The sequence below is a fragment of the Syngnathus acus genome, chromosome 5 (assembly GCF_901709675.1).
Source record: "Syngnathus acus chromosome 5, fSynAcu1.2, whole genome shotgun sequence".
Lineage (NCBI taxonomy): Eukaryota > Metazoa > Chordata > Actinopteri > Syngnathiformes > Syngnathidae > Syngnathus > Syngnathus acus.
Genome location: NC_051091.1, coordinates 849,124 through 876,753, shown reverse-complemented (window position 1 = coordinate 876,753; position 27,630 = coordinate 849,124). Strand labels below are relative to the sequence as shown.

The window sequence follows — 27,630 nt, the reverse complement described above, 5'->3', positions numbered from 1 at the left end:
CCCAGCGGGGAGGGTGACAGGGTGACGGACTGGGTGCTGTTGGGTGAAGCTCTGCGGGGGGGTGCTACATGATAAGAATGTGCAAAATTTGGTATAAAAAATGTATAGGTCCATCCACATCAGATGTTTTACCAGAGCCGGGTCTAGGCATGGCCAAGAGGCGGCCTGGCCCCCTCAAATAAATGTTGCGGGTGAGTTGCATGTGGCTTCCAGGCTGAATTTGTCCAGATCTGTGTGCTATTATTTTGACATTGATCTTGGCCAAAATGAACAATCTCCTTTATTTTGGAGCCCAAAGTCTATTGCCTAAATCATTGGCCCAATTCTGACATCTGAAAATGATACTTTTCTCAATACTTGTTAATGCTGTCAGCCTGACTCACAGTGGAGATATTCTATGTTGGAATCTTGGCTCCAGCCATCCCGTGTGATGTTTGCACATTTTCCAGATGCTTGCTAGGGTTTTCTCAGATACTATAGTTTCCTGTTCCACAAACATCCATCATGCAGGTTCACGAAAGACTGACTGCAAATTGTTACCAGACATCTTGAAAGGGAGAGTAGTTCAACTTCATTATAATTTCATTACACAGTAGTATGCGTCCATTTTCTAATATTACATATCCTCATCAGGGTTGCAAGTCAGCTGGAGTCAATTAGTATGGTGGATGTTTACATCATACTCCTGATATAGTTTGTATTGAGATGGATACTTGTTGGAAAGTAGAACAGAACAAGTATGGACACAGTCCAGATGAAGACAATAGAGGAAGAAAAACACACTATGTAGGTTTCTATAAGTGTTATCAAATAGAATCACCTATCAACTTGGCTTTCCACTTACCTGTCTGGCATTTTCCTACTGAAAACGTTTTTACCATGTTAAATATTGGTCTTGCTTCGAACTAAATACATTACCAAGTTGATAAGGGTGCACTGTGTCCTCCAGTTTTATGTCTGCCATTAAAACAAAACGATGAGTACAATAAAAGTGTGTTAAAAGAGGATGCACATTTTTTCAGTCTTTTAATTATAAAGAATTTGACAATTCCCTTAGTACACACTTGGAAATACACTGCTAACATTTTTTAACAACCATTTAGACAATATGAAACAATCCAAAGTTGAATATTGTTACCAAAGTGCCGATATAATTTAAAATGCATTGTCACTAAACTGTTTGAATACAGAACAGTCGTTGGATTTTGTGCAATGCAAAGTCATATGATGTAAACTATACATAACACTGGCCATTCGTGTTCCCAGGGCCAGCCCAAGACTATTTTACGGCAACAGTGGAATTAATTAGCTGTCGCAATCGCAATTTCACAATCAAACTGCCCACAATTGAGCGCAGATATGCTATTTTGACGTTAAACCATTCAAATAAAGCGCATCAGAAGGCTTTACTTTCTCCAAAAAAAAAAACTTACAGTCTATGTCAGTGGTTCTTAACCAGGGGTGCTTCCTAGGGGGTGCGAGGATACCCTGGGGGAAATTGACAATTTTTCCGGGATAATGGTCAGGTAACCGAAAAAAGTGAAAAATTCTGGAAATCACGAAGTCATTGTGTTAATTGGCATTAGGGATAATGCTAATTAAGCCTTATAGCTGTAAAGTAAACCAATTATTATGATGATAATCATTTAGGGTTAGGGGTGCGAGAACCGGTTGGTGAATTGAATGGGGTGCGAACAAGGAAAAAGGTTAAGAACCACTGGTCTATGTACATTCTGGAATAGAGTTCAAATATGGGAAACACTGTCTCGATGCAGCCAGCAAGCAGTTAAAAGAAAACCACTTACGTCCCTTCATTTGTATATTCTAACACTTGTCCTCATTTGTATTGTGGATGAGCTGGAGCCTAAAAAAACGGCCAGTGAAGATGAACAAATGCAGTAAGTGAAAGTAGATCAGAGGCAGAGGTTCATCCAGGGTTCAAAATGTGTTTTTATGTAGTGCCACGTTAGCGTCTTGAGCTCAATATTTGTTTTGTTTTTAAATGTAGGTCAATTACAAGAGAGTTTTCATGTACGCAAATAAAGGACACTGGAATGAACGCTGTCATCTTGATCTTGTGATGTCAAAATGTCAACAGCATCATGAGGACTCTTTCAATACAAATTCTAACAAAACCTTATTGGGGAACAGCAAGGTGTGCAAAAAGTACTGAAACATTCAACAAATTGATTGAGGTCACATTGAGTTGACATGTCAAGGCAATTGTGCATTTTTAGGCTCATCTTGAAATGTCATCCCAAAGGCCAACATCCCTAACTAACTAACTAACTAACTAACTAACTAACTAACTAACTAACTAACTAACTAACTAACTTGTTTTGAGTAGTGAAAAAAGAAGTCATGTAAAAGGGCCATTGTCTGTCTGCCTCACAATTGAATCAGTTTCTACTTTTGCAGCTGACATGTGCCTTTTTCAACATGGGGCATCAATCATCAAAATGACGGATTGCAAAGAAATGTCATTTTCATGATGGAGAGAAATCATTATTAAAAACAATCATTTAAACACAATCAAAAATAATCACACTCATACGGAGATGACAGACCTTCGACACTAGTCCGATTATTTGTAGCTTACTTGTCTGTCACTTCCAAAATCCATATTGTGAGCAATGTTTTTTTTTTTTTTTTTTTGCTTGCTTGCGTTGGTCGCACGCGGTACAATAGAAGAATGAGCAAATAGTCACCAGCCAAGCGTGGTCGTGGTCGTCGTCGTCATCAGCAGCACGTCCTGCGAGACTCTGACTCTTGCCGCCCCAGTTTGAAACCTTTTGCCGACGTTCCCCCGGACGCATCTACGACTGGGATGCGCCTACCTGTGGGGAGAAACCACAAACGTGGACAGCAGTCCATCATTGAAGATTGATTTAAGACATGGCCAAGTGCGGAAAATACGCTAATGATTGGTTGTCTCAACTAACAACCAACATCATAATAACTGCCCTAAAATCGCTCCCACTTGATATTATTGGATCATCGGTACCGGTGTAACCCAATTCATGAACCTGAATCTTTTTGTTCTCCGGAAGTCGGAACACTCACTTATCTCTATAAAAACTTCATTGATGTTGATGGCGTTTTTGGCACTGGTTTCGACAAATATGGCATGGATGGATTCGGCGTAGTCCTTGGCGTCCTTTTCTAAGACTTCCCTGCAACCAGAGCATGCACAAATGGTTTTGTTTCAACACATTCGGGTTTGTTCAACTCCATGATCAAGAAGGATTCAGTTGTTCAAGGGCTACAATAATATGAATAAAGATCAGCAAATGAATTGCGTAGCAAGAGCAAAAGGAACTTTCTTTGGGGTTCAAATTCAAACCAACTGGAAGCAGACAAGCATCACGTAACAAATTGCGTTGGACTACCGACCGGAATCTGGATTTCTCAGAGGCTCACCTGGCGTCCGACAGATCGCATTTGTTTCCGGCAACGGCCACCACGATATTGGGAGGGCCGTGCTGACGGAGCTCCTTCACCCAGTTCTTCAACGTTTGGAAGGACTCCTGATGGATGGAATTGTTTCATCAATTGTATGAATGAATTGTCTGTATATCCCAATTTTACACGCAACCTAATGTCACGGTTTGTTGAAAAAAGACAGTTTGTTGGAGAAAGCTAAGCCAGCAGTTTGCCTCCAGTTTGCAGACTAAAACGATGATCATTACCTGCTGGCTGAAACATTAGAGTTGAACAGACACACCAAATGAGAGGCATTAGGATTCACGTTCCAAAAGTGTTGGACAGAAATAGGAACTAAAGCTGCGGAAAGATTGTGGCACTCAGTGGCTGACCTGAGCCAAGGTGATCTCAAAATGGATCAGAACAAAGAGTAGCATAGAACCGGGTCTATAAATCCAGGTGTTATTCACAGACTAATTGTGCACAGAATCCAAACAATACCTCTTTTGTGATGTCATAAACAATGATGGCGGCTGCAGAGCCTCTGTAGTACATTGGTGCCAGAGCCCGGAACTATGGGAGGGAGGGAGGACAACAATATCAATATGCAATGTTTGGCGAAAATCACTCGTATTTATCTGTACTGCCATTTATTGTTCTCATACTACTACTTTTATGGGTTCTCGCTCATCCCTTATGGACTCAACATTACAGTGTGGTTTTATTGTACTCAATAAACACGTTGAAACAAAGAAAAACAATTGAGACAGAAATGCCACAACAGGCCTTTTCTAAAAGCACACATCATACAAGGGAGCCGTTTTAATTCAAAAGAACCTCAAACATGTGGAAGTTATCAGGAGAAAGATGAGCAGAATGTCAGGAGAGCTGCCACAAATGTGACTTCAATGGAACAGAGCGTACATTTGATCCCTAATTCATCACAACTGAAAGCAAATTCTCTGGAGAGAGTCAATGATTTCAATGGAGTCGCTTGCATTTCTTCAAATTGGAACCAAATCAAATATATATTCAGGCGCTTGCAAATCAATTTGAATACGGGCTGAAGAGCATTAAGTTGATTCATTTCAGAAAGGGAATGGAAACATTTGGCAGCGTAACAATCCAGTTATGAAACGTTTCATTGTAAACTGAGAATAATATATATGTATTTGACAAGCATGCGCGCCAAAGCAGCTGATCCAGAAAAGTCTGGAGAGCCATTTGGGAACGTGTCAGAGACCACACGGGGATGAACACAGACAGGGAACGCCAACTAACTTTGGGAAACGAGAAAACCTACACATGCATTGCACGATCAACTGAGCATTAATCAAAGAGACGACGGACAAGTCAGTGGCACTGCCACTTTGACGACAAACGTGACAGCTCAGGTTTCATGCTCTCCTCTTATCTTCTTTCTGTCCCCTGAAGACCACAAAGGAGGAGGTGGAGAAAGAGAAGGATAAAAGACGAGCTGTCTCTTATCTCACCTCTCAGGAGAGGACAACGGTGGCTCCCAAGCAGGACAAGAAAGACAAGGGCACTTGCAGAAATAGAACGTATTCAAAAGCTTCTTTCTTACCTTACTTCTTGGTCCTCAGCGGCAAAATGATATTTTTTCCATATGCATGTTGTGAAGATTGCAAATCTAATGGCATTTGTCACATCTTTCTGGTGAAGGCATTCCAAATGGAATGTTTGACTTACAGACAAGGAAATGTTGCCCCCTGCTAGTAATAATGCAGAGGTGCACTTTTGCAAGCCACGGCCCTTCAAAGCAAACACACGAAATACTAAAGCACATGTCAATTTCAAACACCGCAACTGAGGAGAAGGCACACATACACTTACTTGTGTGCTTACTGATCTCATTGATTCATTCATTCACCCCCTGAAATGTCCACTGGATTATTAAAAAGAAGAAGCAATCTAGGGCCTACTAACCCGCTCCTGTCCCGCCGTGTCCCAAATGAGGAACTTGTGTAGCTCGTTTTGGTGTTGTACCGTCTTGGTCATAAAAGATGCCCTGGTGATACATGACGAGACACATACAGCATTATATAGCTTTTCAATTATCATTGCAGTGGAAATAAACTTTCTTTTGCTAAGGCAAATCACGACAAGGTGGCATCGATCTTGTAATGTACAACTTACCCAATAGTTGGGTTGATGTTTGGATCAAAGCTGTCCTCCACAAATCTCCACACGATACTTGACTTGCCAACACCGGTATCCTGCAGAGTAACCATGCACAAAAAGTCAAATGTGCGCCAATATATCTATCTATCTATCTATCTATCTATCTATTTATCTATACACACACACAGCGTGCACTTGGCTGTTTTATTCTATACCTATGGCCTTACTTGTCTGAAGCATTTGAAAACATTTTGTCGTGTTAGGTCACTGCGGTCTGTTGACCTCTTTTGTGTCCTTGCACAAGATTAAAAGAACGGTGATAGAGCGTTGCTCCCAAATTGTGGAATGCACATTCATTTGAGCAAAGCACTTCCATTACCCGCTTTTGACGATGCAGTAAAAGACATAGTATTCGTTTGAGGAGGCATTCCAGTCAGACTTGACTGTCTCACTTTGTATTCGATTGGGATTATGTACCTGTGCAATTTGTATTTAATTCATGACAATGTTTATATGCCGTCAATATTCGCATTAAGGTCCACATTCCGGTTTTTAAAACATTTGGAATAACCCGTGTGTGTGTGTGTGTGTGTGTGTGTGTGTGTGTGTGTGTGTGTGTGTGTGTGTGTGTGTGTGTGTGTGTGTGTGTGTGTGTGTGTGTGAGAAGACGATTACTTCTGTATGCATTGTAATGATTTGGAATATCAACACAGGAAAGCAGTGACAATGTCATGACGTAGACAATATTCCCGCTTCTTATTTTCTACCATCAATAAAATCCATCACCACACTAATAAAGTAGTTGGTGACCTTCTCTCTGCAAAAGTGTGGTTCTGTCCTGCGTCTTCTGAGTTTGTTTGTTTACCCCTGCTTGAGTATTTCTGTATTCACTCTTTTTTTTATTTTATTTTTTATCCCCACTTAATACTTGACTGTACCTGTACAGGAGTTCTGGCATCTCTACTGTAGAAAATGCAACCGGATGCTGTTAAGGTGATCTACACTTGGACGATTCGTTCATGGTATCTCCTGTGCTGTGCGACTCTTGTAACCTTAAAATATCTACAATAAGCATAATAGACAACTCCATTTCGATCGCAATTGATTGCATAACCCGATGAAGGCCATTTAATGATGAAATGTGTACAACATATGGAAATAGAGGAGGTTTGATTCATAGCTGCCAACTTACCCCAAGAAGACAAACTTTTAACTCTCTTAACGACATGGCTGCTTTCTGTTTTACATCAACTTGATCTTCATTGGCACTTTTGTTTTCACCTCACTTCTCCTTTAGCGAACTTCTCGGGAATATCTTTCAAAGACGACTCCTCTTCATTTCATCGGAAGAGTGGGATATCAAATGAAGACGTAAATCAGTGTTACTTAAAGGTCCTAATAATAATGATTGTGAAAAGCAGGCAGGCTAAGTAGCGACAGTCGCCCATTGCACTTTGGTCTCCATCTTGGAAGTACGGCGAGGGGTCACGTGACTCCCCCTGCTATATGGTTTTGTTTTTTTTCCCTTCTCTACGACATCCTCCCTCCTCACTATCACAAAAGCCCCCCGGTTCGACCCCGAGTAATGTCGACTTTGCTCGCAAGCTGATGATCAAAATCGATGTTCAAACGACCAACATCGATCGGCCACAGGAAGTAGATTCAGGAAGTGGTTTCGCTTTTTTATTTTTTTTATTTCTTTTCTCTTTTTTTGGAGTGACAGCTGAGCGCCTGGTGACAGCCCACAGCACACGGGACGGCAGCCCGCAGAGCCGAGCCGATACGCAACATGGCAGGTAATGGACCACTGTGTAACTTGATGTTTTGTGTCTTCTTGCTTTTTAACGCTACAATTTGGTGACTACAAATGGCCAAATTCTGCTTGCTTACGGTGGGCTTCTCGGAGGAGCGTAATCGCTGGACCGAATAGTGTTAGCAAACTTAGCAACAATACTAGCCAGTCGGCTAACAAAAGCTAACCGGGGATGTCGAAATCTCTCACTTTATGGAGGCGTTCATTACTACAACTAATTTATACACCCGGATATCACAGTAAAACAAGAGTGACTAATAGTTTCGTGTGTCTATGTTGCATTTTTCACCAATTTGTTGCCATAGCAGACGCTAGCGTGTCGACTTTGCTAACGTTAGCCTGAATGCTAAAGTCATTTGCAGCCATAAAATGATTAAATCTGCAAAAATGTGTCCAAAACCAAGGCGAATGTTTGTTTTTTCCGTTTATGTTTATTCTCCGTGGGATTGATGAAGAAACCCCCCCTAACGTAGGAAAGCCCGCGTTTAAATGTTTAATCTTGTCGGAGTTGTTTTCCTCTTCCAAGCGAGCACATTCCCTGCGATGACCAACTGTAAACACGGGCATTAAAACGTTGCTTGACACTTTCTGCTTTTTCCATCAGTGTCAAAGCCCACAATAAATCTACTTTTTCTTTTTTAGATGACATACATTTATTATAAATCCACCTTAAATCTGTATTTGTTTAGATATTATTCACATGTGTATTTGTGTGAGTATTGCTGCTGTAGCAAACTAATTTCCCCTCACCGGTGTGGAAAAAGATAAGCTCCAGCAATCTATCGACTTGTTGTCTCTGGGGAAAAAAACTTGTTGTCATTATAAAACAATGACGTGGTACACCTAAATTATTGTCAAATGAGGCAGATTGAATCCTAAAATGTAGACTCAATATTGTTGTTCGCCTAAGCCACTCCAATATGGCAAGACTGCGCTTAAATATGGGACAAATACAAACTGCTCTTCAATAGTGATTCTGTTAAATGTACTGCTGACTCGTTTAGGCAACTGTAACATGATGCGCGGTTTGAACAATTAATTCTGTCATTCTATTTGAACCTCACCAATATAATTAATTGAATCTCATCTTTCTAAAGCTCATTTAAACATTGCTATTTCATTGCGGGGATGCAAGTGATCGCTTGCACAACAAATTAATATTTCACCAGGCTTCGCTGCCATGTGTCATGATCACATGAGACCGTCTGACGGTGTTATTTTAAACCGCTTAATTAGGCAGAATTAGAGGCCATCGAGGGGTGTGACATTCCTAGTCATTTACATCATACGCTCATGTTATGGTAAGACTTCTGCTGCGGTAACATCAACATATTCAGGATGGAAATGCTATTTAAATTAAGATAGCTGCTGCTGGACTACATGATCACATTTTCTTTTCCCCCTAACCCTGCTGCCAACACCTTCTTTCTGAGTTTGGGGATGTGCTTGTCGACTGGAGGGAGGTCAGGCATCCGTGGTGTCATGTTGACGCGTCCTTCTCTTGCCAGTCCACCCACGGTGCCTGATTTCAAATAAACGCTGTCTGAACAATTCCGAGGCCTTCCACTTAGCTTTCTGACTTTTGGCAAATGCCATTTGCGTGAGAGATTGTTTACGTGCCGGTACCCTGACCATGTCATTTGCATTCACAAAGTGATGCTCTTGCAGGCTGAGTCACCTTCTCTCACTGAGGGCCACTTTGTTCCCATGTTGTTAATGTGATCGAGTCGCTTTTTTTTGTGTGATGCGGAAGGTGCATCGAGTGATTTTCTTCACGTTTTCTCTTTGCAGGTCTATCTTTATACTTCGAAGATGGCCATGACGATCTCGACGATTGTGAGTACATAAGAAAAAGAAAAGTTATAATATTACAAGAGCAGAGTAGCTTTTTCACAGGAAAATGTGTTGCAATCAATTATTAATTCTGTTCTCAGAAGATGACAAACGACGACTGTTTTCATAGTATTTTGATGATTTTTAGTCTGATTTCTTCAATATTTCAGTTGTATTATTTCAATATTTTAATTTCACTCTCACAATTCTCAAGTTCTTCAAAGTTTTTAATTGATTCTTTTCAAGTGGCCCTGCTGCTCTTTCTTATGAGAATGTAAAATCACAATTATAGCCTCTTCAATATCGTACCATTTTGACTATATTCTCGTGATTGTATTGCCCAATTCTTACAGTAGTAGTGAACCGTTTCAGCATTTTCAAACGTTTATAGCAAGCACCTCTCCGAACTTGAATGAAATCCGGTTGGATTGTGAACTGTACTGGACTGGTGCTTGATCTCTGGTGCTAAAGCAACGCTTCATGTTGATCTTGCAGTTGGATTTGATGACTACGGTTCAGAGTGCGATAGCATCCGGATCACGGCTTTCCTCGACGCGGGCCAGGACAACTTGACGCCACTTGGAAGGCTAGAAAAGTACGCCTTCAGTGAAAATGTCTTTAACAGGTAAGAGTTTGGAGGAGAGAAAAAAAACCAAACATTAGCATCAGCTCATCCCGCAATCCAACATTGTCATGATCTCATTGCGTCTCAGTTTAACTTTAAGCTGTGATCTGGTGCCCTGCCTCTCTGTGCTGAGTTTTGACTCGGTTAGGCGCAGGAAATGGCGTCAGTGTGCTGATTGCAAAGTGGTGCCGCATCTGGCAGGAAATATCATCAAAAGTTCACGTCAACTTGTCAGCTCACTCTTCGCTGTCAAAAGAGATCCGATTTTTTTTACATTTTTTGACGGCACATTTGGCTTCCAAATAAATATCATTTGGCTCACGAATGAATCGCTGCTAAGTTAACGTTGCCTCGTTTTGTAACTCCAAATTGACATGGCGTCCAAGTGTGCGCTGCTGCGCCCGCCCGCCGCTTGTGAATGTCGGCATTCTTGGGTGAGTGCTCATCACATACCTGTACACGGTCCACACAATAAGCAGTCTCTAAATGTAATACGCTAGTAGGTTTGTTCTGGGTGGAAATTGTTGACTGATGCAACAATGGCCACCAGTTCTTACTTACGCTTTCATATCGTGCAGGTTAGAAAACGCAAAGCCCACCCAAACAATCCTCTTTTGTTCCAAGCATCAACTTTTAGTTGTTGCAAACCAGCTTTTCAATGCTTGGCTATTTGATTGCGCAATGTGTGTGTGTTCCCGCAATGTGCCTGACAGCGTTTAACACTGCCTGAGCTCGCTCACTCACTCACTCACTCACTCACTCACTCACTCACTCACTCACTCACTCACTCACTCGCAGCTTGTCTGTCGGCAGGCAGGCAGGCAGGCAGGCAGGCAGGCAGGCAGGCAAATTAACCCGACCGTCCTGTTGCTGCTTTTTAGGCAGATCGTGGCTCGCGGGCTGCTCGATGTGCTCCGTGAGTTCAGCGATAACGAAAATGACTTCATCAGCGTCATGGAGACGGTTGCCAGAATGTCCGAAGATGGAGGTAGATATGGTTCCCTTTTCAGGCTATACCCGCCCGCACCTGCCGTTTGGATCTTAAAATGCGAGCCTGGTTTGCCACGGCGGTGTGTTTTCAGAGCCGACGGTGCGAGCCGAGCTGATGGAGCAGGTCCCGAACATCGCCATGTTCTTACACGAGAGCCGGCCCAACTTTCCCGCCGCTTTCTCCAGATACTTAGTACCTATCGTCGTCCGCTATCTGACGGATCCCAACAACCAGGTAGGATTCCAGACCACAGGTGTCTCAATCATTCAAATGTTTCTCATGTTATTGTTGTGGATTGTATGTTCCAGGTGCGAAAGACCAGCCAAGCGGCGCTGCTCGTGCTGCTGGAGCAGGGCCTCATCTCAAAGGCCGACATGGAGACCAAAGTTTGTCCGGTTCTGCTAGACCTCACAGAACCCAGCAGCGATGACGATTACAAGATTGAGGCGGTTGCTGTGAGTGATTTGAACACAATCTTCACGGAGGCTCTCGGAGCTTATATCCCTCCAAGGTCAACCACGTTGGCTTTGAGGATGCTCACCAATGACGTCTCCAAGAGTCTTGAGTCAGCTAACCAATGTGATGATGATGATGATGATTAGAGAATCTTCTGCTTCATAGCTGTATCTTTGACACTCAAAAGTGTTTTCATTTTGGTTCTGTGGTGTCCGTCCCACTTTATCTGTATTGATTTGTAATCAACCACTGCCTTGCTTTTGCTTTTTCTGTGTTCAGATCATGTGTAAAGTGGTGACCATGCTGAGCAAAGACACAGTGGAGCATCTCTTACTGCCGCGATTCTGCGACTTGTGTAGTGACGCCAGACTCTTTCAAGTGCGCAAGGTAACGTCATTTGCTTTTTACATTTTACTCTGGGATGATAAGAAGAATTCATTCAATTTGTATAGCGCTTTTCAAAAACCCAATCTGTTCAGTAGGAGTTGTTGTTGTACAAATGCAAATTGGACTTCATTCTGTTTAGTGCATCAGCTGGGTGTTGAAATCCCCAATATTTTTTCCTGCTGAATGTTAATTCCTTAGACGACCGGTGCCAATTTTGAAAGGATACGCATGAAGATGTTGTTTTTTTTTTTTTTTTTTTTTTTTTAACCCACCCCTACTTCTTGTATTCTAGGTCTGCGCAGCCAATTTTGGAGAGTTCTGTTCAATTGTAGGCCAGGAAGCCACAGAAAAACTACTGGTAAGGAAAGAGGTTTTTAGTGCGAGCATGGAATTTGACTGTTTTGATTTTGGATTTCCAGTGCGTTAATCACATCAACAACCTAACCAATCAAAATGGTGCCGTCACTTGAAATGGCATGACTGGTCAGATCATGAGAGGACATTCCATGATTATGTCAATGAGCCTATCCTTATAGTAGGATAGAATAGAATGGCTCATTCACAAACTAATTTCAGAAAAAGGCAGATCAAATATTTACATTTCTTCAGTCGAAAGTATTTGTATACAAGCCCCTTCTCACGTTCGGCATTCTCTTTACTGCTATTATTGTAGATTCCCAAGTTCTTCGACCTGTGCTCAGACAGTCTGTGGGGCATCAGAAAAGCCTGCGCCGAGTGCTTCATGATGGTCTCCAATTCAACCTCACCTGAAGTGCGACGTGCAAAGTTGTCCCCGCTTTTCATCAGCCTCATCAGCGACCAATCCCGCTGGGTAAGATGCCCACGCACCAACCTGTATTCCTGCTAGAGTGCACGAAAAAACAGACGTTTGCAGCTCAAATAGTCATTTACCGCATTAACAATGTATCGAGTGTATTCCTGATTGGTTTCATGTTAGCCATTTGATTTGGAAAAGAAGGACATTTCAAGTGACCCCAAACTTTTGAACCAACGGTAGTGTACATCTAGCGCCCATTCACAAGGCATTGCATTGCGCAGGTTCAAACCTGCACTCTTCAGCTATGTATTTAATAACACGTTCAAGTACATTTCATTGCCGCAATTTCACCAATTGTAGGTAATAATAAAGTAGCTAAATGTTCAACCTTTTTATTTAGGTGCGGCAGGCTGCTTTTCAGTCCTTGGGCCGCTTCATCTCCACCTTTGCCAACCCAACCAGCGCAGGCCTTCACTTCAGAGAAGACGGAGGGCTACTCGATGTGACCAGGTGCTGGTCAGACAGGTCAATTGGGCCAATTTGTAACCACTGAACATCCCTATTTGCCATTTCAGCGACTGCTCCTTGAACTCCCTCAACTGCACCGACATCAGCTGCCGTCGCACGGAAAGGGCAATGGCTCACACGCCTCCTAACCAAGATGGCCGCGCAACGCCGTCGCCGGAGCACGTGCCGGCGGCCGAGGAGATGAACTACGACGACAACGGCCACGTGTTTGCTCACGGAGATACGCTCGACAGCTCGGCGCCTTCCGCCAACAACGCTAGAAACGTTAAAGACACCACGCAGGCGGATGACAACTTTAACTCCTTCCATTTTTGGAGGCCTCCTCTACCAGACATCAGCGGCGAACTGGAGCTGCTGAACTGTCAAATGGGGGACATGATTGACAAGAAGAAGAAGAAGGAGAGGAAAGAGGAACAGAAAGATGCAGAAGAGCTTGGAAGTCGTCCTGATTCCAAGGTCAGCTCTGGTAAGACGACCAGCGACCAGATCCAGATGGTCTTGGACTGTCTGCAGCCACACATGGATGACCCAGATGTACAAGGTGAGTGGACGCACAATACATAGCACAGCCTTTAGTCAGACAAAGCACATATTCAACAGAATATTGCACAATTCATGCTGGACCCTGATTTTATTGAGCAAATAGATCATTTTCCACGGAAGTGAAATTGCATCATTTGCCGCGGGGCAACTTTGTGTCGCTCTCCTGGCTGAGTGAGCTCTGCCGTTCTCTCCCCAGCTCAAGTTCAGGTATTGTCTGCGGCTCTGAAGGCAGCTCAGCTGGACAGCCCGTCAGACGACAGTCCCACGGAAAGCCAGCCGGCCGACGGCCCGCTCGTTGAGAGCAAATCAGTGGAGCTTCAGACCGAGGCCGACGAGAGTCTCGCGGAGGAGGCGCAAACGACGGAAAGGCGCTCTGTCGCCGAAACGAGTCCGGTCCAGGAGCGAGGAGACGAGGAGACGCAAACGGACCCCCAGGTGGATCGGGAAGAGTCTCCACCTGACTCCCCATTTCTGGTATGAGGTCTTGGGGGGGCGAGCTTCTAGCTGTATATACTTCCTGCGGGTGGGTTCTACAGCATAGTGTTGTTTTTCAGGTGTCTGAACTCATTGAGAGTGTGGAGGAAGAGGGCAAAAATGATTCCGTGTGTGAAGACAAGCCTAAAGTCCAGGTCGGTGCTTGGGAAGCAGTGCTCGGTCTGAGCTGCTAAAGTGCTAACTCATCTTCCTTCCTGGCTGGCCGGCAGAATGTTATCCCCCAACAGCTGTTGGATCAGTACCTCTCCATGACTGACCCGGCACGGGCTCAGACGGTGGACACGGAGATAGCCAAGCACTGTGCCTTCAGCCTGCCAGGCGTGGCGCTCACTCTGGGCCGGCAGAACTGGCACTGCCTCAAGGACACGTACGAAACGCTGGCCACCGATGTCCAGGTAGGCACACTCGATCAAACCTCTTATGTTGAAGATCAAAAACTCAAATCTTCTTTTTGTACAAACACTTTTTGCACACGACTTTGACAGCTGCTTTCTGTTCCAATTTATACCGTTGATTTTATTGCTGCAAAGTCCAGATGGTTTGGCTCCAGTATTGTGCCTCTTACACGGGCTGCTCACTCACCTCTTTGTCCTAGTGGAAAGTGCGGCGCACGCTGGCGTTCTCCATCCACGAACTGGCGGTCATCCTGGGTGACCAGCTGACGGCGGCAGATCTGGTTCCCATCTTCAACGGCTTTCTCAAGGACTTGGACGAGGTCCGCATCGGCGTTCTCAAGCACCTCTACGACTTCCTCAAGGTACCACCGGACCCTATTTAACCCTATTTGCTGGTGTACTGAATAGCCATGTTAAGATGTTTGTGCTTACAGTTGCTTCACGCGGACAAGCGGAGAGAATACTTGTACCAGCTGCAGGAGTTCATGGTGACCGACAACAGTCGCAACTGGAGGTTCCGATACGAGCTGGCAGAGTGCGTTTGGCTGACGTTTCCAATCCTGCTCTGATACTTGGCCACTAATTCACTTCTGCCCTCTCTAGGCAGCTGATCCTGATCATCGAGTTGTACAGCCACTACGATGTGTACGACTACCTCAGGCAGATCGCGCTCACGCTCTGCTCCGACAAAGTCTCAGAAGTCAGGTGGATTTCCTACAAGCTGGTGCGTTGCTTCTTAAGGCTTCATAGGTGCTTGATAGCGAGATGGATAAATCCAGCAACTTCCTCGTATCATCCTATTCTTTTGTTGTCAGGTGGTGGAGATCCTCCAGAAGTTGTACTCGAGCGGTGCCGACGATTTGGGCGTGAACTTCATCAACGAGCTCACCGTCAGGTTCTGCCATTGTCCCAAGTGGGTGGGACGACAAGCCTTCGCCTTCATCTGCCAGGTGAGTGAGCTATCAAAGCTGCTGCCGCCGCCGCCGCCACCGCTTGGAGTTTTGTCCTCTCCCTTATTTCTACTCGTGTTTCCAGGCGGTGGTGGAGGAGGACTGCATGCCCATGGATCAGTTCAGCCAACACCTCCTGCCCAGCTTGCTCAGCCTCTCGTCAGATTCGGTGGCCAACGTGCGCGTGCTGGTGGCTAAGGCCTTGCGACAGAGCGTCATGGAGAAAGGTACGACGCAAAACGGGAACACCCGAACCGGTCGCATCTTTTTGAAATTGCGGGTTGGATTGGCGCGGATGCTAATAATTCATTAAATTAAGTTAACCGTCGGTCAATCACCCTCTTGTCAGCCTACTTCAAAGAGACGGGCTGCCCCTCGTTGGAGGAGCTGGAGGAAACGGTGATGGCGCTCCAGTCGGACAAGGACAGGGACGTGCGCTTCTTCGCCAGCCTGGATCCCAGCAAAGGCCTGACCATGGACACGGCCCCCCTCATCTAGCCTCAGGGCCTCCCGCCTTTACCAGCACACACACACAAAGCGACTCACCTCACAACTACTTCAAAAAACAAGCACACACCCTACTGCTGCTGCACACAAAAGCAGTTTGGAGAAAATGAGCGGGACTCAAATGTTTGTTTGTTTTCCCTTCCACACTAACAAGCTTGACTCTCGAAAGCTAACTGTGAGCTTTGCATTCAGCCGATTGTTTTTGTATTTCTCTGCTCCTTTTTGAGCATCTTAAAGGAAGGAGCAGGCGGCGTCGGCCTTGACGCTCGCACTAACTCAGGGGGACTCGAGCTACACGCCGCCATTTTGGACCCAAACGCCTCATCTTCCACCTCCTCCGTTTACCAAAACAACAGAAAATGTGACGACAAAATACCTCCTGAAAGTGGCCGGCCTCCTTCTGGTGAGCTGATAACAAGCATGGTCCGCAAGGGCTGGAGCACATTGTAAGCATTCCCCCCCCCCCCAAATTCCCTTTTTGTGCGTCTCTCCCCTGAGCTGTCAGTGGATCTGATTGAGCGCTTGTACAGTAGCGTAAAAGACTCATCATCCCCTTCCCACCTTGTGGCGGAACGATCAACCTTTCAGGCTTTTGCCTCCATTTTGTGTACAGTTTTACAACCTGTGGATAAAGTATGATGTGATGGAACCAAGGCCAGTGTAGTGAGGGGTTTGATTATTGGGTTGCCCTTGTCGGTCCTTGTAAATGTCTTTTTTTTTTTTTAATGATTACATTCATTGACTTAACTTGAGAGCTAATTGTGTGCGTGCACATGGCGATAATGGCGGAATTGACTCATCTCGTATGTCAAGTGTTTTGTTGTCCATCTCATTTTTTTACGTAGTAGAACAGTTAATATATACTGTACATTTTATTGGAAATTATTTTTCTTCTCAATTATGCACCACTGTTCAAAGATTTTATATCCTAACTTTACAAAATTTACAGACCTTTGTAATGTTCAATGGTTTCTTTCAAAAAGACATTTTATGTAATGTTATTTTTAGTACTCTGTAATTAAAATGATGAAAATCTTTTTTCTGCTTTTACGGAGCTTGGTGACATTTTCTCACTGCACAAATTTGCAGACAATAACCTTTAGCAAAAGAAAGAAAAAAAATGACTAAACAACCTGCAGCTTTAAATATTAAACTTGCTTTTTAAAAAAAAAAAAAATTTATCACTTTTTTATTAATGCCTTTTTGCAGCTATAAGTAATTAAAGATGACAAACTGATCCAACCATTTACAGCTTTAAAACATTACATTTCGTTGTTTGTTTTGTTTCAATATTTCAATTACACGTTTAAGTTTTTAAATGCTCTTGGCATTCCAATTTTTTTATCTTTTTTTAAGTGCGCCTAATAGTGTGGAAAATACGGTAAATTAATTCATTTAATTATGTTAATGCTTTTATTGTATGAAGTAAAATACTGTCGAATACTATGTTTCTTATTTGAAAACACATTTGAGTTCTTTTGGGTGGTACTGAAGGAGACTGGCACTTCCACTGTCAGTCACTTCCGCTTAAAGAGCAACAACTTCCTGTCCCACGTGGTGCTGCCGAAACTGCGTACCATCTCCATGTCGCAGTGTTTTTCCAGGTGCTCCCTGGCGTGTTGGCTCATGTCCCCTCGCACGTTCAAGTTCTTAAAGTGGTCAAAATCCGAGCGCCCGAGCTTCCTAAGCCTGCGGGCCGCCGAACGGTAGCACTTCCACGGCTGGGCCTCCAGGAGCAGGTGCCGGCTGAACGTGGCCAGGCGGGAGAGGAGCTGCAGCAGGCCGGCGTCGCCGTGATTCAGGTGGACCCACATGGTGACGGCCAGACACAGGGTCAGGTGGAAGACAGAGCACCCGTGTCGGGCCAGGTGCTCCCGGAGCGGAACACAGTCACCAGTGATGTCCAGCGGGGCAAAGGTGATGCCGTCCTGGAGAGTGTTGTTCTCTCTGGCTCGCAGAATGAGGGTCTCGTCCAGGTCCACGCCCAGGAGGTGAACGTTGGTTCTGCTTGGTGTCTCCACCAGATGTTTGTAGAGAGCTGCACTTAGTTCCTGACATTTGAGGGGGGGGGGGGGAAATAAACATTTACGTCTACTTTTACTACATACACTTAATTGCTGACATTTGAGGAGGGAAAAATAAACAATTACATCTACTTTTACTCCATAGAGTTGATCAAGCTCTTCCACTGTTTAGTAGGGGTGTAAATCGCGGGTTTTGTCACGATACATCGATACGAAGAAACACGATACGATATTTGCCGATATCTTAAAGCCTGCTGTGATTCATTCACGATACATCACGATATAGTGCTCTACGATCGATATAGAACAATATCCTGATTGATAATTCATACGCAAAATCAACAAGGTACTGCAAACTTTATTTGGGAAATTACAAGAGTATTGTAGTATACAAAGTGCTTATTTTAACACTGAACTTGATCAAATTCCTATATTTTTTCTCATATAAGTAAAGAAAAATGAATATTCTTTCTTTTTTTGTAATACCATTAACTTTAAAGTGCATTACTGAACTATTTATTTCCAATAATTTTAATTGTCCGTTGAGCCATCTTTTCTTTGGAATCCAAAGTGCTTCCAAACGAATGACTTGAAGCCCAAAGGGGAGCGAATTTCCTCGTCTTCTTGGACACTAGCCATAGCACCAGCCCAGGAGCCGCGTCGTTGTCGGTTCCCCTTTCACGTGCCTGCTCTGCTCACAACACAACACGCCGCGTACTGCTCCCGGAAAGAGGAAGCAAGCAACAATGAACTGGATTTCAAAATAAAGTCGCGTCTAATGTCCGAGGTCAAAAACGGGTGATATAGATCGATGTTTACGTTTAGCATCGATGGCATGCCAACAAATCGTAGAGCATTATATCGATTAATCGATGTGTATCGATGAATCGTTACACCCCTACTGTTTAGCATTTCACTCAATAAGATGCGAATTGTGATTTGCTTTATTATTGAACGATGCTATATGACAAACCCCCGAATTGCAGCCCACGTCCAGCAGCAGTGTTGTTTGACGGCTGTCGTTGTAACCTAAATCCCGGAGAAGCGTGCGGGGAATCAGACTTAATCGGTTCTCTGGTGGGTTAAAAGAGTAATAATTGATAAAGTTTCCATAAGGAGCCGCACCAGGATCGCAGACGTCCTCATTCGCATCACCGCCGTTGGGGCAGGCTGCCATTGCAAAGTGACAGCCTGGTGCGACGCTCAAATGCTGCCGGCCATGCTTGTTTTCATGCTCGAGCTTCCGGTTTCATCAAGCAAATGTATTTTTTAATTTGAGGATTTACGCATCCCGACTTTTGATTTAAAAAAAATATGTGAGAAGAAGACACATTTATCAAGTGTATTCAATGCTTTGTCGTCAAATTAACACCTTTCAATTTTTACCTGTGACATTGAAACAAGTACAATGGTGTTGAAAGTTGTAAACAATTGTTGGCAGAGTCGCCATACAGCAGCAGGTACTTGTGAAAAACCCAATTGCACCGAACTCAGTGTAAGAAAATATAGAAAGACGAGGAGCACGATCAACTCTGTTTGCACATCATTCATTCACTGCAACTACTGCGGCAACAGCCCTACCTACTAGCTGTTGCCGCAGTAGTTGTTGGCAGAGTCGCCATACAGCAGCAGGTACTTGTGAAAAACCCAATTGCACCGAACTCAGTGTAAGAAAATATAGAAAGACGAGGAGCACGATCAACTCTGTTTGCACATCATTCATTCACTGCAACTACTGCGGCAACAGCCCTACCTACTAGCTGTTGCCGCAGTAGTTGCAGTGAATAGTGTGTGTGACCAGCATGCAATATAGTGTTGGCTCGTGAGTGTACGATCCGTTCAAAATGGACGGATCACTTCCTAAAGTGATTCGTTCACTCTCGTTCACTGAAAAGAGTTGGTCTTTTGAACGAATCGTTCACTCACGAGCCAACACTCGTGTAGAAAGAAATGTGTGAATTACCCGAGCCAATTATTATTATTATTATATTTGGGGGGGGGGGGTAGTTGTATTGTTTGATGTATATGTTGTTCCCACGGGATGTTGTAATATAGAGAAAAATGTGTGCGTTGCCGTTCTCGACATTACCGTGTTTACTTGATTGTTTTTTGTCTCGTGTATTGCTTAGTTGTGTGTGTTATTGAGGTTTAAAAAAAAAAAAAGGTTCAGTGTGTGGGTGGGGGGGACGATTCGTTGAACGATCCGTTTGAACAAATCTTTTGAGTAAACCGATTCTAACGATTCGGTTCACTTAAAAGAACTGAAATGCACATCACTAGCATGCAGGAAGGCTTTTTATTAAACACGCCCACTTGAATAACACAGTTGTCTTCACTGAGACATTGAGAGCGTATCTCAACAACAATACTGTTATCCTGATGATTAACATTAAAATATCTGTGTCTGTAATTACCACACTCTTGAGCAGTAGACGTGAGATTTTCTAAATACATAGCACGGACATAGTAAATTTAAGATAATAAACTCGAGGAAAGCAGTATCACATAGCGCTGTTTGTGTACGGACAAAATGAAGCGGTGAACAAGTATCCGACCTTCTCGCCTTCCGTAGCTTACGAAATTGTGTCTTAGCATTTATGCTAACCGTGCTGACATTGAGGACCACAAACGTACTACTTACAACATTGTGAAGAAAAGTCAGGTGAGGACGTCAGTAGCATTGGATTTCGAGCTAGACTCCCATTACGCGATCACTTGTTTGCATGTTAATCATTAGAAAACGTCACTCTTGTACATTGACACATTGGTTATCTTGCACTTATCTCAGTAAGACAAAAGATTAATGAACTTTAATTAGCTCTTAAATTTCTCTTTACCAATAACAATTCCTTCTACGTTCAATATATTTATGCTTTGGTCACTATAACTGTGCATTTGTCACTTTGCAACCTTGTTTACATTCTATCTATCTATCTATCTATCTATCTATCTATCTATCTATCTATCTATCTATCTATCTCTCTAGTTTAACATCTATCAGATTTTTCTATACTTAATTTTTTTCTATATACTTTGTTTTTATTTTGCGCTGTTGGGCAGCTCCAATCTCGTTATACTATGTATAATGACAAATAAAAGATATTCTCTCTCTCTTGAAAAGTAAGGATCGATTTGCAATATTGGTCACTTTTTAATTGTCCGATTATAGTATGTAAATAGCAAGGGATTATTCTAATATTTAGAAATGTGAAAAATGCTCATTTCTATGCAGTGAACTAATTGAGATTGAGTTAGTAGCTTGTGAAGTGAAAATCTGTACTTTCTCCTTCAAAACAAGGCTGTCACCATGGTTACTGGAAAGCATCTGGCCAACATGGGCTACCGGGCCTTTTCGGCCTCCATGATGTTGCTGACTCTCTACGGTGGCTACCTGTGCACCATGCGGGGCTACCGCTTTATGCAGAGGCAAAAGGAACTCAAAATGGCTGCCGAAAACCAGGATCCAGAGATGATAAAAGACTGATGGACTGTAATCCCTCCACCCCCAATGGGACATTTGAACACGAGTTTGTATGCTGGAGTTGTCGGTGTGAAATGAAATCTTCGACAAGGAACGATGATAACTAATCGTTTGGTCTTCGTGCAGCGGTTCCCAACCACTGCATTGTGGGAAATGATCCAATCTCATTGAAATGGTTTGAAATGTGTTTATTTACTATAAATAATGTACTTTCATTCATGTAGCTATGCCAGAGACAAAAGGACTAAAGAATTAAATGTACTTCCACTAGGTGGCAGAAGGTAATATTAACCTGTGTATGCACCTGGTTTCATTCGTACAACAGAAGAGTGTCATAGCTTTGTGTACAACTATATAGGGCCACAGTTGGGATGAGATCTTGGTTTCTGCATACAGTATGTTTGCACAAAATGGTCATTTGTAGTCACAAATGTAGCCGGAAATACGTGCGTGTAATGTGGAGCAGATATGGCAGATCCGGCTCCATGAAGAAAATAGCCTGCCACGGTTTGTCTTTTTTGCTCTGCGTCGGAAGCCAAAGTGTGGCACGGTATTTACTTCTCTGAACCTGGATTTGCCATCTCTGAGTAGAGGCCGACCAAGTCTGGCATTATCAACATCTTTTGTGACATTTTGGTTTGGCAGTGTGCCTTGCTTGGCTCAATACAGCTTTAGAAACAGTGACAAATCCATTCCTATTCTCACAGGAAGTAAACAAGAAAGTTGCACAGTGTAGTACATTAAAGTCATTGGAATGGGGTGCTTTGCCTCATATGACAAATCAACAATAAGATCCAGTGTGAGCCGTTAATGGACTTCATCTGGCCGTAAAACAAAAAGCAAGATTAATGAGGTCACGTGAGCGTGGCGGCGTGTGGTCTGCTTCTGGTGCCAGCACAGTGTCCGTTGGTGCCGTTTTCAACCTTTTGCACGTGCATGGTCATCTTGGTCCTGCTTTGGTCCCCCGCCGTCGCCGACTCGTCCTCGGAGCTGCTTTCCACGTCGCTACGCACGTCGTTGCCCAGCTTGAGAGAGAGAGAGCAAGCCGACAAATCAATGCTGCAATTGGCGACTATAGCGAGTCCAAATTCAAATGATCACCCAAATTTGTTGTCGTGCGCTCAGCATACGATGCAAAAAATGTCGGCCAATTTAGTCTTGATCGTATGGTGTAGCGTGCCGGTTACCATTTGGCTGCCTTTTGAGTTTCGGTGGAATGAAAAGATCAAAAACATTTCGCACGCAAATCTTCTAACAATGGAAAGAAGTGTTAAGTCGTCAAAAGGCGTGGCGAGAGGACACAAAGAAGCAAAGAAGAAGAAGAGAAAGACCACTCAAAGCACAAAAACAGAAAGAAAGATGGAGTCTGTCAGTCCACAGAACCAAACAGCTTCTGCAGAGACGACAAGACGACATAGAAATGCACGTACGTACACACACACAAAAATACATTGAGGTTGAAAGTACATGTAAAGATACTTCAACAAACACAATGGGGAAAAAAGCAGAAGTCCTCATTCAAGTCCAGAAAATCAAATGGAACCAAGTGCAGCGAGCCGAGAAGCGCTTCAAGTATTTGGTTACTTGCCGCCTCCTTCCTACTTTTAGACCCACCTTGCCCTTGAGGACGCCTTGGACGGCGATGCCTGCAATGAGGTAAAACCAGATGAGATGCAGAGCCTGCAGCACCAGCAGCAGCACGTTGAAGAGCCACCACGACGGGAAGGGACCCACGATGAGCCAGCTCTCAAACATGGACGAATTCAGGATCCTGCGGTGCACGGCACCATCAAAACATATAGATATATAGATATAGATATGAAGTCAACATGATTTGACCTCATTGTGTTTTCAGCTCAAAGTGACTGGCAGGAGATTGTCATCAGAGCCCGCCCCATTGGACAGGTATACATTTCTCCAACACTGAAACTGAATCGCCACGATCACGTTACGGCGGGCGGGCGGGCGGCCAGGCTCATCCATTTCCTATCCGTCAGCCTCCATGTTGACGGAAAGGCAATTTACCAGGACTGTCCGTGTCCACCGTTCATTTTGAATGGAACATGTGTGCACATTTGGGTTGCGGGACGGACAGACTTTGACGAGAGAAATATATAGCGTGCAATTGAGAGCGATCGCTCGCAAAATGACACACAACGCAAGCACTGCTGCCGATTGAACGTTTTCAAACCACTTTCAGACTCACCTCATTGGAAATATGATGAGCCGGGTGACCAAGAAGGTCAAACCAAATACGATGAAGAGGAGATCGCACAGACGCCGATACTTGGCGTAGTTGGCCAGTTTGGCTGCCTGACAACAAAGAATGTCTACTATAAAGCCGCAATATCTCGTGATCTCAGTAAGCCTTTCTATCCATGTCAACCACCTCCAGCAGGATGTCGGAAGCGTCGTGCAAACACATCACCAGAGTTCCCGCCCGCACCATGTTGTTGGCATAGGAGAAGCTGATGAGGAGCACTGTCGCCAGGTGATGAACAAGCATGGCCAGGAAGTCCTGCAGTCAAGCCAAAAAGAGGCTGAGACATTTGGCCAATTTGTGCTGGAATTTGCACAGTCACATGCCAGCCTGCTGCCCTCGTGCTACACCCATGCACACAACACACACAGTTACAGGCACTAGCTGCACCCGTGCCCACCTACGTGAAAGAAAAAAACAAAGCATGTGACCTTCCAGGATGAACTCAACATTCTTTAGGTTGTTCAAGTGGACACACACACGCACACACACACACACACACGCACACATCTCACCTTCCTTCTTATGTCAATGAACTGGGAGAACATGAGTGACCAGTAGAAAGCCAGCTCTGTCATGTAGTAGTTGTAAAGAGGAGGTGTCAACACCTTTGGATATCAAAAGAAAGGAAAGGACATGATTGATGAACATGAATCCACTACATTAGAGCATAAATATTCCTTGACATACCTGATGGGGGTAACCATACCAGCAGTGGCGTGTATCCCACATCCAAGGGGTCTAAACCATGAGCAAGAGCACACACAAACATTCAGCCAGCAATTTCACACGCTAAGTCATAACACTACAGCCTCGTAATTTACCTAAAAGAAAACCCTTATATGATACGTTGAGATTTTTGACTACATCCGTCTGGTGTGCTCACCTGCCAGAGAAACTGGAAGCCATAGGTAAATATGCATGCATAAAAGGTTAACCTCCACCTGAAATTGACAATCCACAGACATGTTACCGCCATTCCTATCACATTGAAAGACAAAAATCTCATTTTCATTTCAGTCTAATTCAAGGTTAAACAGCAAGCCCTCCCTCCCTCCCTCCCTCCCCCTGCACATTTCTGCCTTCTTAACCCAGACGGAGGCAAAAAGACGTGGGCGCATGCTGCGTAGACCTACATGCTCTCGCAGAACTTGACGTGCGTGCTGGGTTTGTCTTGGTTCCTGCGTTGGCGGAACCAGCGCTGCACCTTGCGCACTTCCCAGTCCAGTTGCTTGGACAAGCCGTCCAGACGGCGCGCGTCGGGATTCTGACGGAGGAAAGACGGACGTTAAGTACATACATGTAGTGTGGCAAAAACAACTGGATGTAAAATGATGAGAAGAGACCTTTGTAAGGGACAGAAAGACTTTCTCCAGCACTGCATTGGGCTGAGCTCTTTGTACCACATTGGGGTGAATGTGGAAGCTTCTCGCACATGGACTGGCAACAAATCTGTGGCAAGGGTCAGAGGTCAAAAAACTAAAATTACGACAATGCATACCGTAGGTGCACATGTAGCAACGAGTCATACTTTTCTCAATCCATTACAAATAATATCAAGTTGAGGTTAGCTATTCCAGGATGTCATGTGACTCCTTTACAAATTGGGTGAATTGCTCACCCCTGCTCCACATTCTCGGTCAAGATAATTGTCTGATATCATGATAAGACATAGTTGGAATATCAACCAAAAAGACCCCAGTCAATTATTAGAGGAAGTTCAACAAAAGGCATTCCTGTGGTTTCTTCAACAGCATCTTCTGCTTAAAACCTTGAATTCCACACAAAGAAGTGCAAGATAAACACTGGCCAGCTATGCTAAGAGTTTTTCTTTTGGTTGTTGGGCTATTGAGCAAGAGCGAGCAGAGCAGAGCAGAGGCGAGGGGACAAGAAAGGCAAGCTGGAAGAACAAGCCTTGGTGTGACGTAAGCAGCGCATTATTCACCCTTCTCATCTTCTGCACTCTTCATTGTCTCCTTCCTGCAGCCAGATTAACAAGATCTCGGTTTTCCACCATTGTTAAGAAGAGGTTGGTGAAAAGCACACCGAGCGACATATCAATGTTGGGAGCACTTGGAAGGAAGGAGCATGCATATTCAGCAAAGCAACTCACGTCAATATTTGATTCCATCTTTTCATGGGACAGTACCTGTCATTTTTTTGACAGCAGGTAAATGTGTGAAAAGGAAATACAAAAATCATCATTTTAGATGAAACCAGTCATTTGTATTCGCGACGCGGCTCAACTCTCTTTTTATTGAAGCACAACAAGCTTCACTCACATACCATATCAAAGCCAAACACGTTTTTGCGCCAGTCGCCCGAGGGAAGGAATTCCTGTGACTTGCCATTCCACCATGAATAAAGAGATTGTGTGCGCATCATCATCATTTATAGTATGTAATAATCATCATTTATCATTTCATTTTCGCTTATCTGTATCATCCATACAAAGCAGGATATTATCGGTTTCATATGGTGCATCAGCATTTTCTTCATGGTCAAAAAACGATTTGAGCGACAGTACATAGTAATTGAACTCTTCTCCCTACCAATGGCCCATCTATCCATCTATCTATCTGTCTGTCTGTCCATTTGAACAATTCAAATGTGACACTGGAGCCCAACTTTGCAACAGAAAAGGCATAGATGGAGACGTTTGTGTATTCAAGGCCTTAAAAATAGCTCAAGATTAAAAAGAAGTTGAGCCAAGTAAAAGAAGGACAATTCAAGCGCAACCAAATGACTTGAGTAGAGTCCAAACATCAAATGTTCCGTTTGGCGCTAAAGGTTGTTCCGCCCACATGTCATCCTCCCATAAAGCAATCTCCACTTCTCCCTGCCTCGAGTTCCTCTCCAATCTGTGCTATTTCAGATGAACAATATTGTCTTCATCGTTCAATGAGAAGGTCAGGCAAGGCCCAGAAACTTTTTGGGATGGTTTAGAAACTTCTTTCATGGCATATGCAAGTGCCCCAGGAAACCAAAACCAAACTGACTAAGCATTTCATAGCAACAGAATACAGAGTATTCTGTGACTAAACCTGCCATAATATCTATCATGTGTAAATGAAGGTTTAGCCTATTTCTTGGTGTTGTTCACATTCAAGGGGGCGTGGCCCCAAACAAGGGTCATAACATGGATGAAGAACTTTTGGTGGTGTCATTTGGCGTTTTAGCACTCAAATGGACTAAAGCGTCATGAAAAGTTATGCCAATGTGTCTATTTGAATTCTTGTGGAAGATGTGAGCAAAGAAACAGCATACAACATTTTCGGAGGAGGAGGACAAAGTGACAAGGGCATCTTCAGCCAGCTAACGGCTATCGATGAAAGCCTAGTACGAACCTCTCGAAGAGCATCCTGACGGCGAACATCGCCGCAGCCAGCGGGAGAACAGCCAACAAGTGTCTGGCTTTGGGATACTCCACCCCGGGAGCCCGGTCGGCAAGGTCCGCCCAGGTTACGTTGTGCGGCAGCCAGAACTTCTCGTTCCAGAACCAGGCTGAAAGAGCAGCCATTGTCGCTTCGAGTCTTTGGCCGGCCACCAAAGCAAAGACAAATGAGAAATCTACTCTTGTTCAAGTGATGACAAATAAGATTTGAAACGTGTTCAAGCGCCTTCTTCCTTCCTTCCTTCCTCCCTTCCTTCCTCCGACGGTGTGTGCGTGCGTGAGCGAGCGAGCGAGCGAGCGCGAGGATGATAATGAAGTTCACGCCTTCACGTTGACGACAGGAGTGCTTTTTCCGGGTAGGTTTTCCATCATAAAACGGATGTCAATGTGGAAGAATTCCGCCATACAAACTATTTTTCTATTACTGTTGACATTCACCCCAAACTATTTCAAGAGTCAAGTTGCATTGCGAGTCAAACACGAGTAGTAAACATTTCGACATCAAGTACAGCTCTACACTCGCTCGCTCAATTTCAATTGCATCTTAACAAACGCGGCTCGATGTGGATGATTGATTTGATGCAGATTAGTTGGAAGGCCCCGCT

The 27,630-nt window shown here is 44.0% G+C and overlaps 5 protein-coding genes across 11 annotated transcripts in view; 2 read left to right on the top strand and 3 right to left on the bottom strand.

Annotated features, from left to right (window-relative positions):
- Nucleotides 1-1,009: 1,009 nt before the first annotated feature.
- rab22a (RAB22A, member RAS oncogene family) lies at nt 1,010-6,891 on the bottom strand. 2 transcript variants are annotated; one of them, XR_005097939.1, is made up of 9 exons: nt 6,758-6,891; nt 5,581-5,660; nt 5,371-5,452; nt 3,925-3,996; nt 3,421-3,527; nt 3,064-3,173; nt 2,709-2,837; nt 1,721-1,864; nt 1,010-1,413 (listed from the first exon to the last, which is right to left on the bottom strand). XR_005097939.1 is itself a non-coding variant. In XM_037251248.1 (7 exons), exons 1-7 carry the CDS (start codon nt 6,791-6,793, stop codon nt 2,740-2,742), a joined length of 585 nt encoding a protein of 194 aa, XP_037107143.1. In that variant the 5' UTR covers nt 6,794-6,891; the 3' UTR covers nt 2,658-2,739. The 2 variants fall into 2 exon arrangements, 1 of the variants encoding a protein (XP_037107143.1); XM_037251248.1 differs by lacking the exons at nt 1,010-1,413; nt 1,721-1,864 and having other exon boundaries at nt 2,658-2,837.
- A 347-nt stretch (nt 6,892-7,238) lies between these two features.
- Nucleotides 7,239-16,968, top strand: ppp4r1l (protein phosphatase 4, regulatory subunit 1-like). Of its 2 annotated transcripts, none has more exons than XM_037251229.1 (20): nt 7,239-7,361; nt 9,170-9,214; nt 9,707-9,836; nt 10,718-10,824; nt 10,919-11,061; nt 11,136-11,282; nt 11,563-11,670; nt 11,963-12,028; nt 12,344-12,502; nt 12,849-12,958; nt 13,024-13,517; nt 13,716-13,993; nt 14,074-14,148; nt 14,224-14,409; nt 14,610-14,771; nt 14,844-14,944; nt 15,013-15,133; nt 15,225-15,359; nt 15,445-15,586; nt 15,709-16,968. In XM_037251229.1, exons 1-20 carry the CDS (start codon nt 7,355-7,357, stop codon nt 15,855-15,857), a joined length of 2,865 nt encoding a protein of 954 aa, XP_037107124.1. In that variant the 5' UTR covers nt 7,239-7,354; the 3' UTR covers nt 15,858-16,968. The 2 variants fall into 2 exon arrangements, with proteins under 2 accessions (XP_037107124.1, XP_037107123.1); XM_037251228.1 differs by having other exon boundaries at nt 12,849-12,973.
- A 296-nt stretch (nt 16,969-17,264) lies between these two features.
- Nucleotides 17,265-19,445, bottom strand: LOC119122731 (pre-miRNA 5'-monophosphate methyltransferase). Of its 2 annotated transcripts, XM_037251246.1 has the most exons (3): nt 19,016-19,445; nt 18,864-18,919; nt 17,265-17,917 (listed from the first exon to the last, which is right to left on the bottom strand). In XM_037251246.1, the coding sequence occupies exons 1-3, from the start codon at nt 19,065-19,067 to the stop codon at nt 17,384-17,386; spliced, it is 642 nt and encodes a 213-aa protein (XP_037107141.1). In that variant the 5' UTR covers nt 19,068-19,445; the 3' UTR covers nt 17,265-17,383. The 2 variants fall into 2 exon arrangements, with proteins under 2 accessions (XP_037107141.1, XP_037107140.1); XM_037251245.1 differs by having other exon boundaries at nt 18,864-19,443.
- Nucleotides 19,446-21,188: 1,743 nt separating this feature from the next.
- On the top strand, nt 21,189-21,641 carry LOC119122735 (cytochrome c oxidase assembly protein COX14 homolog). The gene has a single exon (XM_037251251.1). The coding sequence runs from the start codon at nt 21,198-21,200 to the stop codon at nt 21,372-21,374; it is 177 nt and encodes a 58-aa protein (XP_037107146.1). The 5' UTR covers nt 21,189-21,197; the 3' UTR covers nt 21,375-21,641.
- The window catches only part of cers5 (ceramide synthase 5), a 31,326-nt gene continuing 25,240 nt past the window's right edge, over nt 21,545-27,630 (bottom strand). The window contains exons 2-12 of one of the 4 annotated variants that reach the window (XM_037251233.1): nt 26,979-27,270; nt 24,978-25,083; nt 24,768-24,898; nt 24,518-24,575; nt 24,322-24,372; nt 24,147-24,239; nt 23,761-23,889; nt 23,578-23,684; nt 22,986-23,142; nt 22,295-22,396; nt 21,545-22,192 (exon numbers count right to left, since the gene is read on the bottom strand). In XM_037251233.1, the coding sequence (XP_037107128.1) occupies nt 22,118-22,192; nt 22,295-22,396; nt 22,986-23,142; nt 23,578-23,684; nt 23,761-23,889; nt 24,147-24,239; nt 24,322-24,372; nt 24,518-24,575; nt 24,768-24,898; nt 24,978-25,083; nt 26,979-27,151 (1,182 nt within the window). In that variant the 5' untranslated portion in view covers nt 27,152-27,270 and the 3' untranslated portion in view covers nt 21,545-22,117. Of the gene's footprint in view, nt 22,193-22,279; nt 22,397-22,438; nt 22,765-22,985; nt 23,143-23,577; nt 23,685-23,760; nt 23,890-24,146; nt 24,240-24,321; nt 24,373-24,517; nt 24,576-24,767; nt 24,899-24,977; nt 25,084-26,978; nt 27,271-27,630 lie in introns of those variants that run through there. The other 3 variants (XR_005097937.1, XR_005097938.1, XM_037251234.1) reach the window with 3 other exon arrangements.

Coding starts and splice junctions, on each gene's coding strand:
- rab22a (XM_037251248.1), bottom strand. CDS start 6,793: ATGTCGTTAAGAGAGTTAAAAGTTTGTCTTCTTGGG. Junction 5,453..5,580: donor AACATCAACCCAACTATTGG/GTAAGTTGTACA, acceptor ATGTATCACCAG/GGCATCTTTTATGACCAAGA. Junction 3,997..5,370: donor ACACGGCGGGACAGGAGCGG/GTTAGTAGGCCC, acceptor TCCCTCCCATAG/TTCCGGGCTCTGGCACCAAT.
- ppp4r1l (XM_037251228.1), top strand. Junction 9,837..10,717: donor AGTGAAAATGTCTTTAACAG/GTAAGAGTTTGG, acceptor GCTGCTTTTTAG/GCAGATCGTGGCTCGCGGGC. Junction 15,360..15,444: donor CCTTCGCCTTCATCTGCCAG/GTGAGTGAGCTA, acceptor TCGTGTTTCCAG/GCGGTGGTGGAGGAGGACTG.
- LOC119122731 (XM_037251245.1), bottom strand. CDS start 19,067: ATGGCAGCCTGCCCCAACGGCGGTGATGCGAATGAGGACGTCTGCGAT. Junction 17,918..18,863: donor ACGTGGGCTGCAATTCGGGG/GTTTGTCATATA, acceptor CTCAAATGTCAG/GAACTAAGTGCAGCTCTCTA.
- LOC119122735 (XM_037251251.1), top strand. CDS start 21,198: ATGGTTACTGGAAAGCATCTGGCCAACATGGGCTACCGGGCCTTTTCG.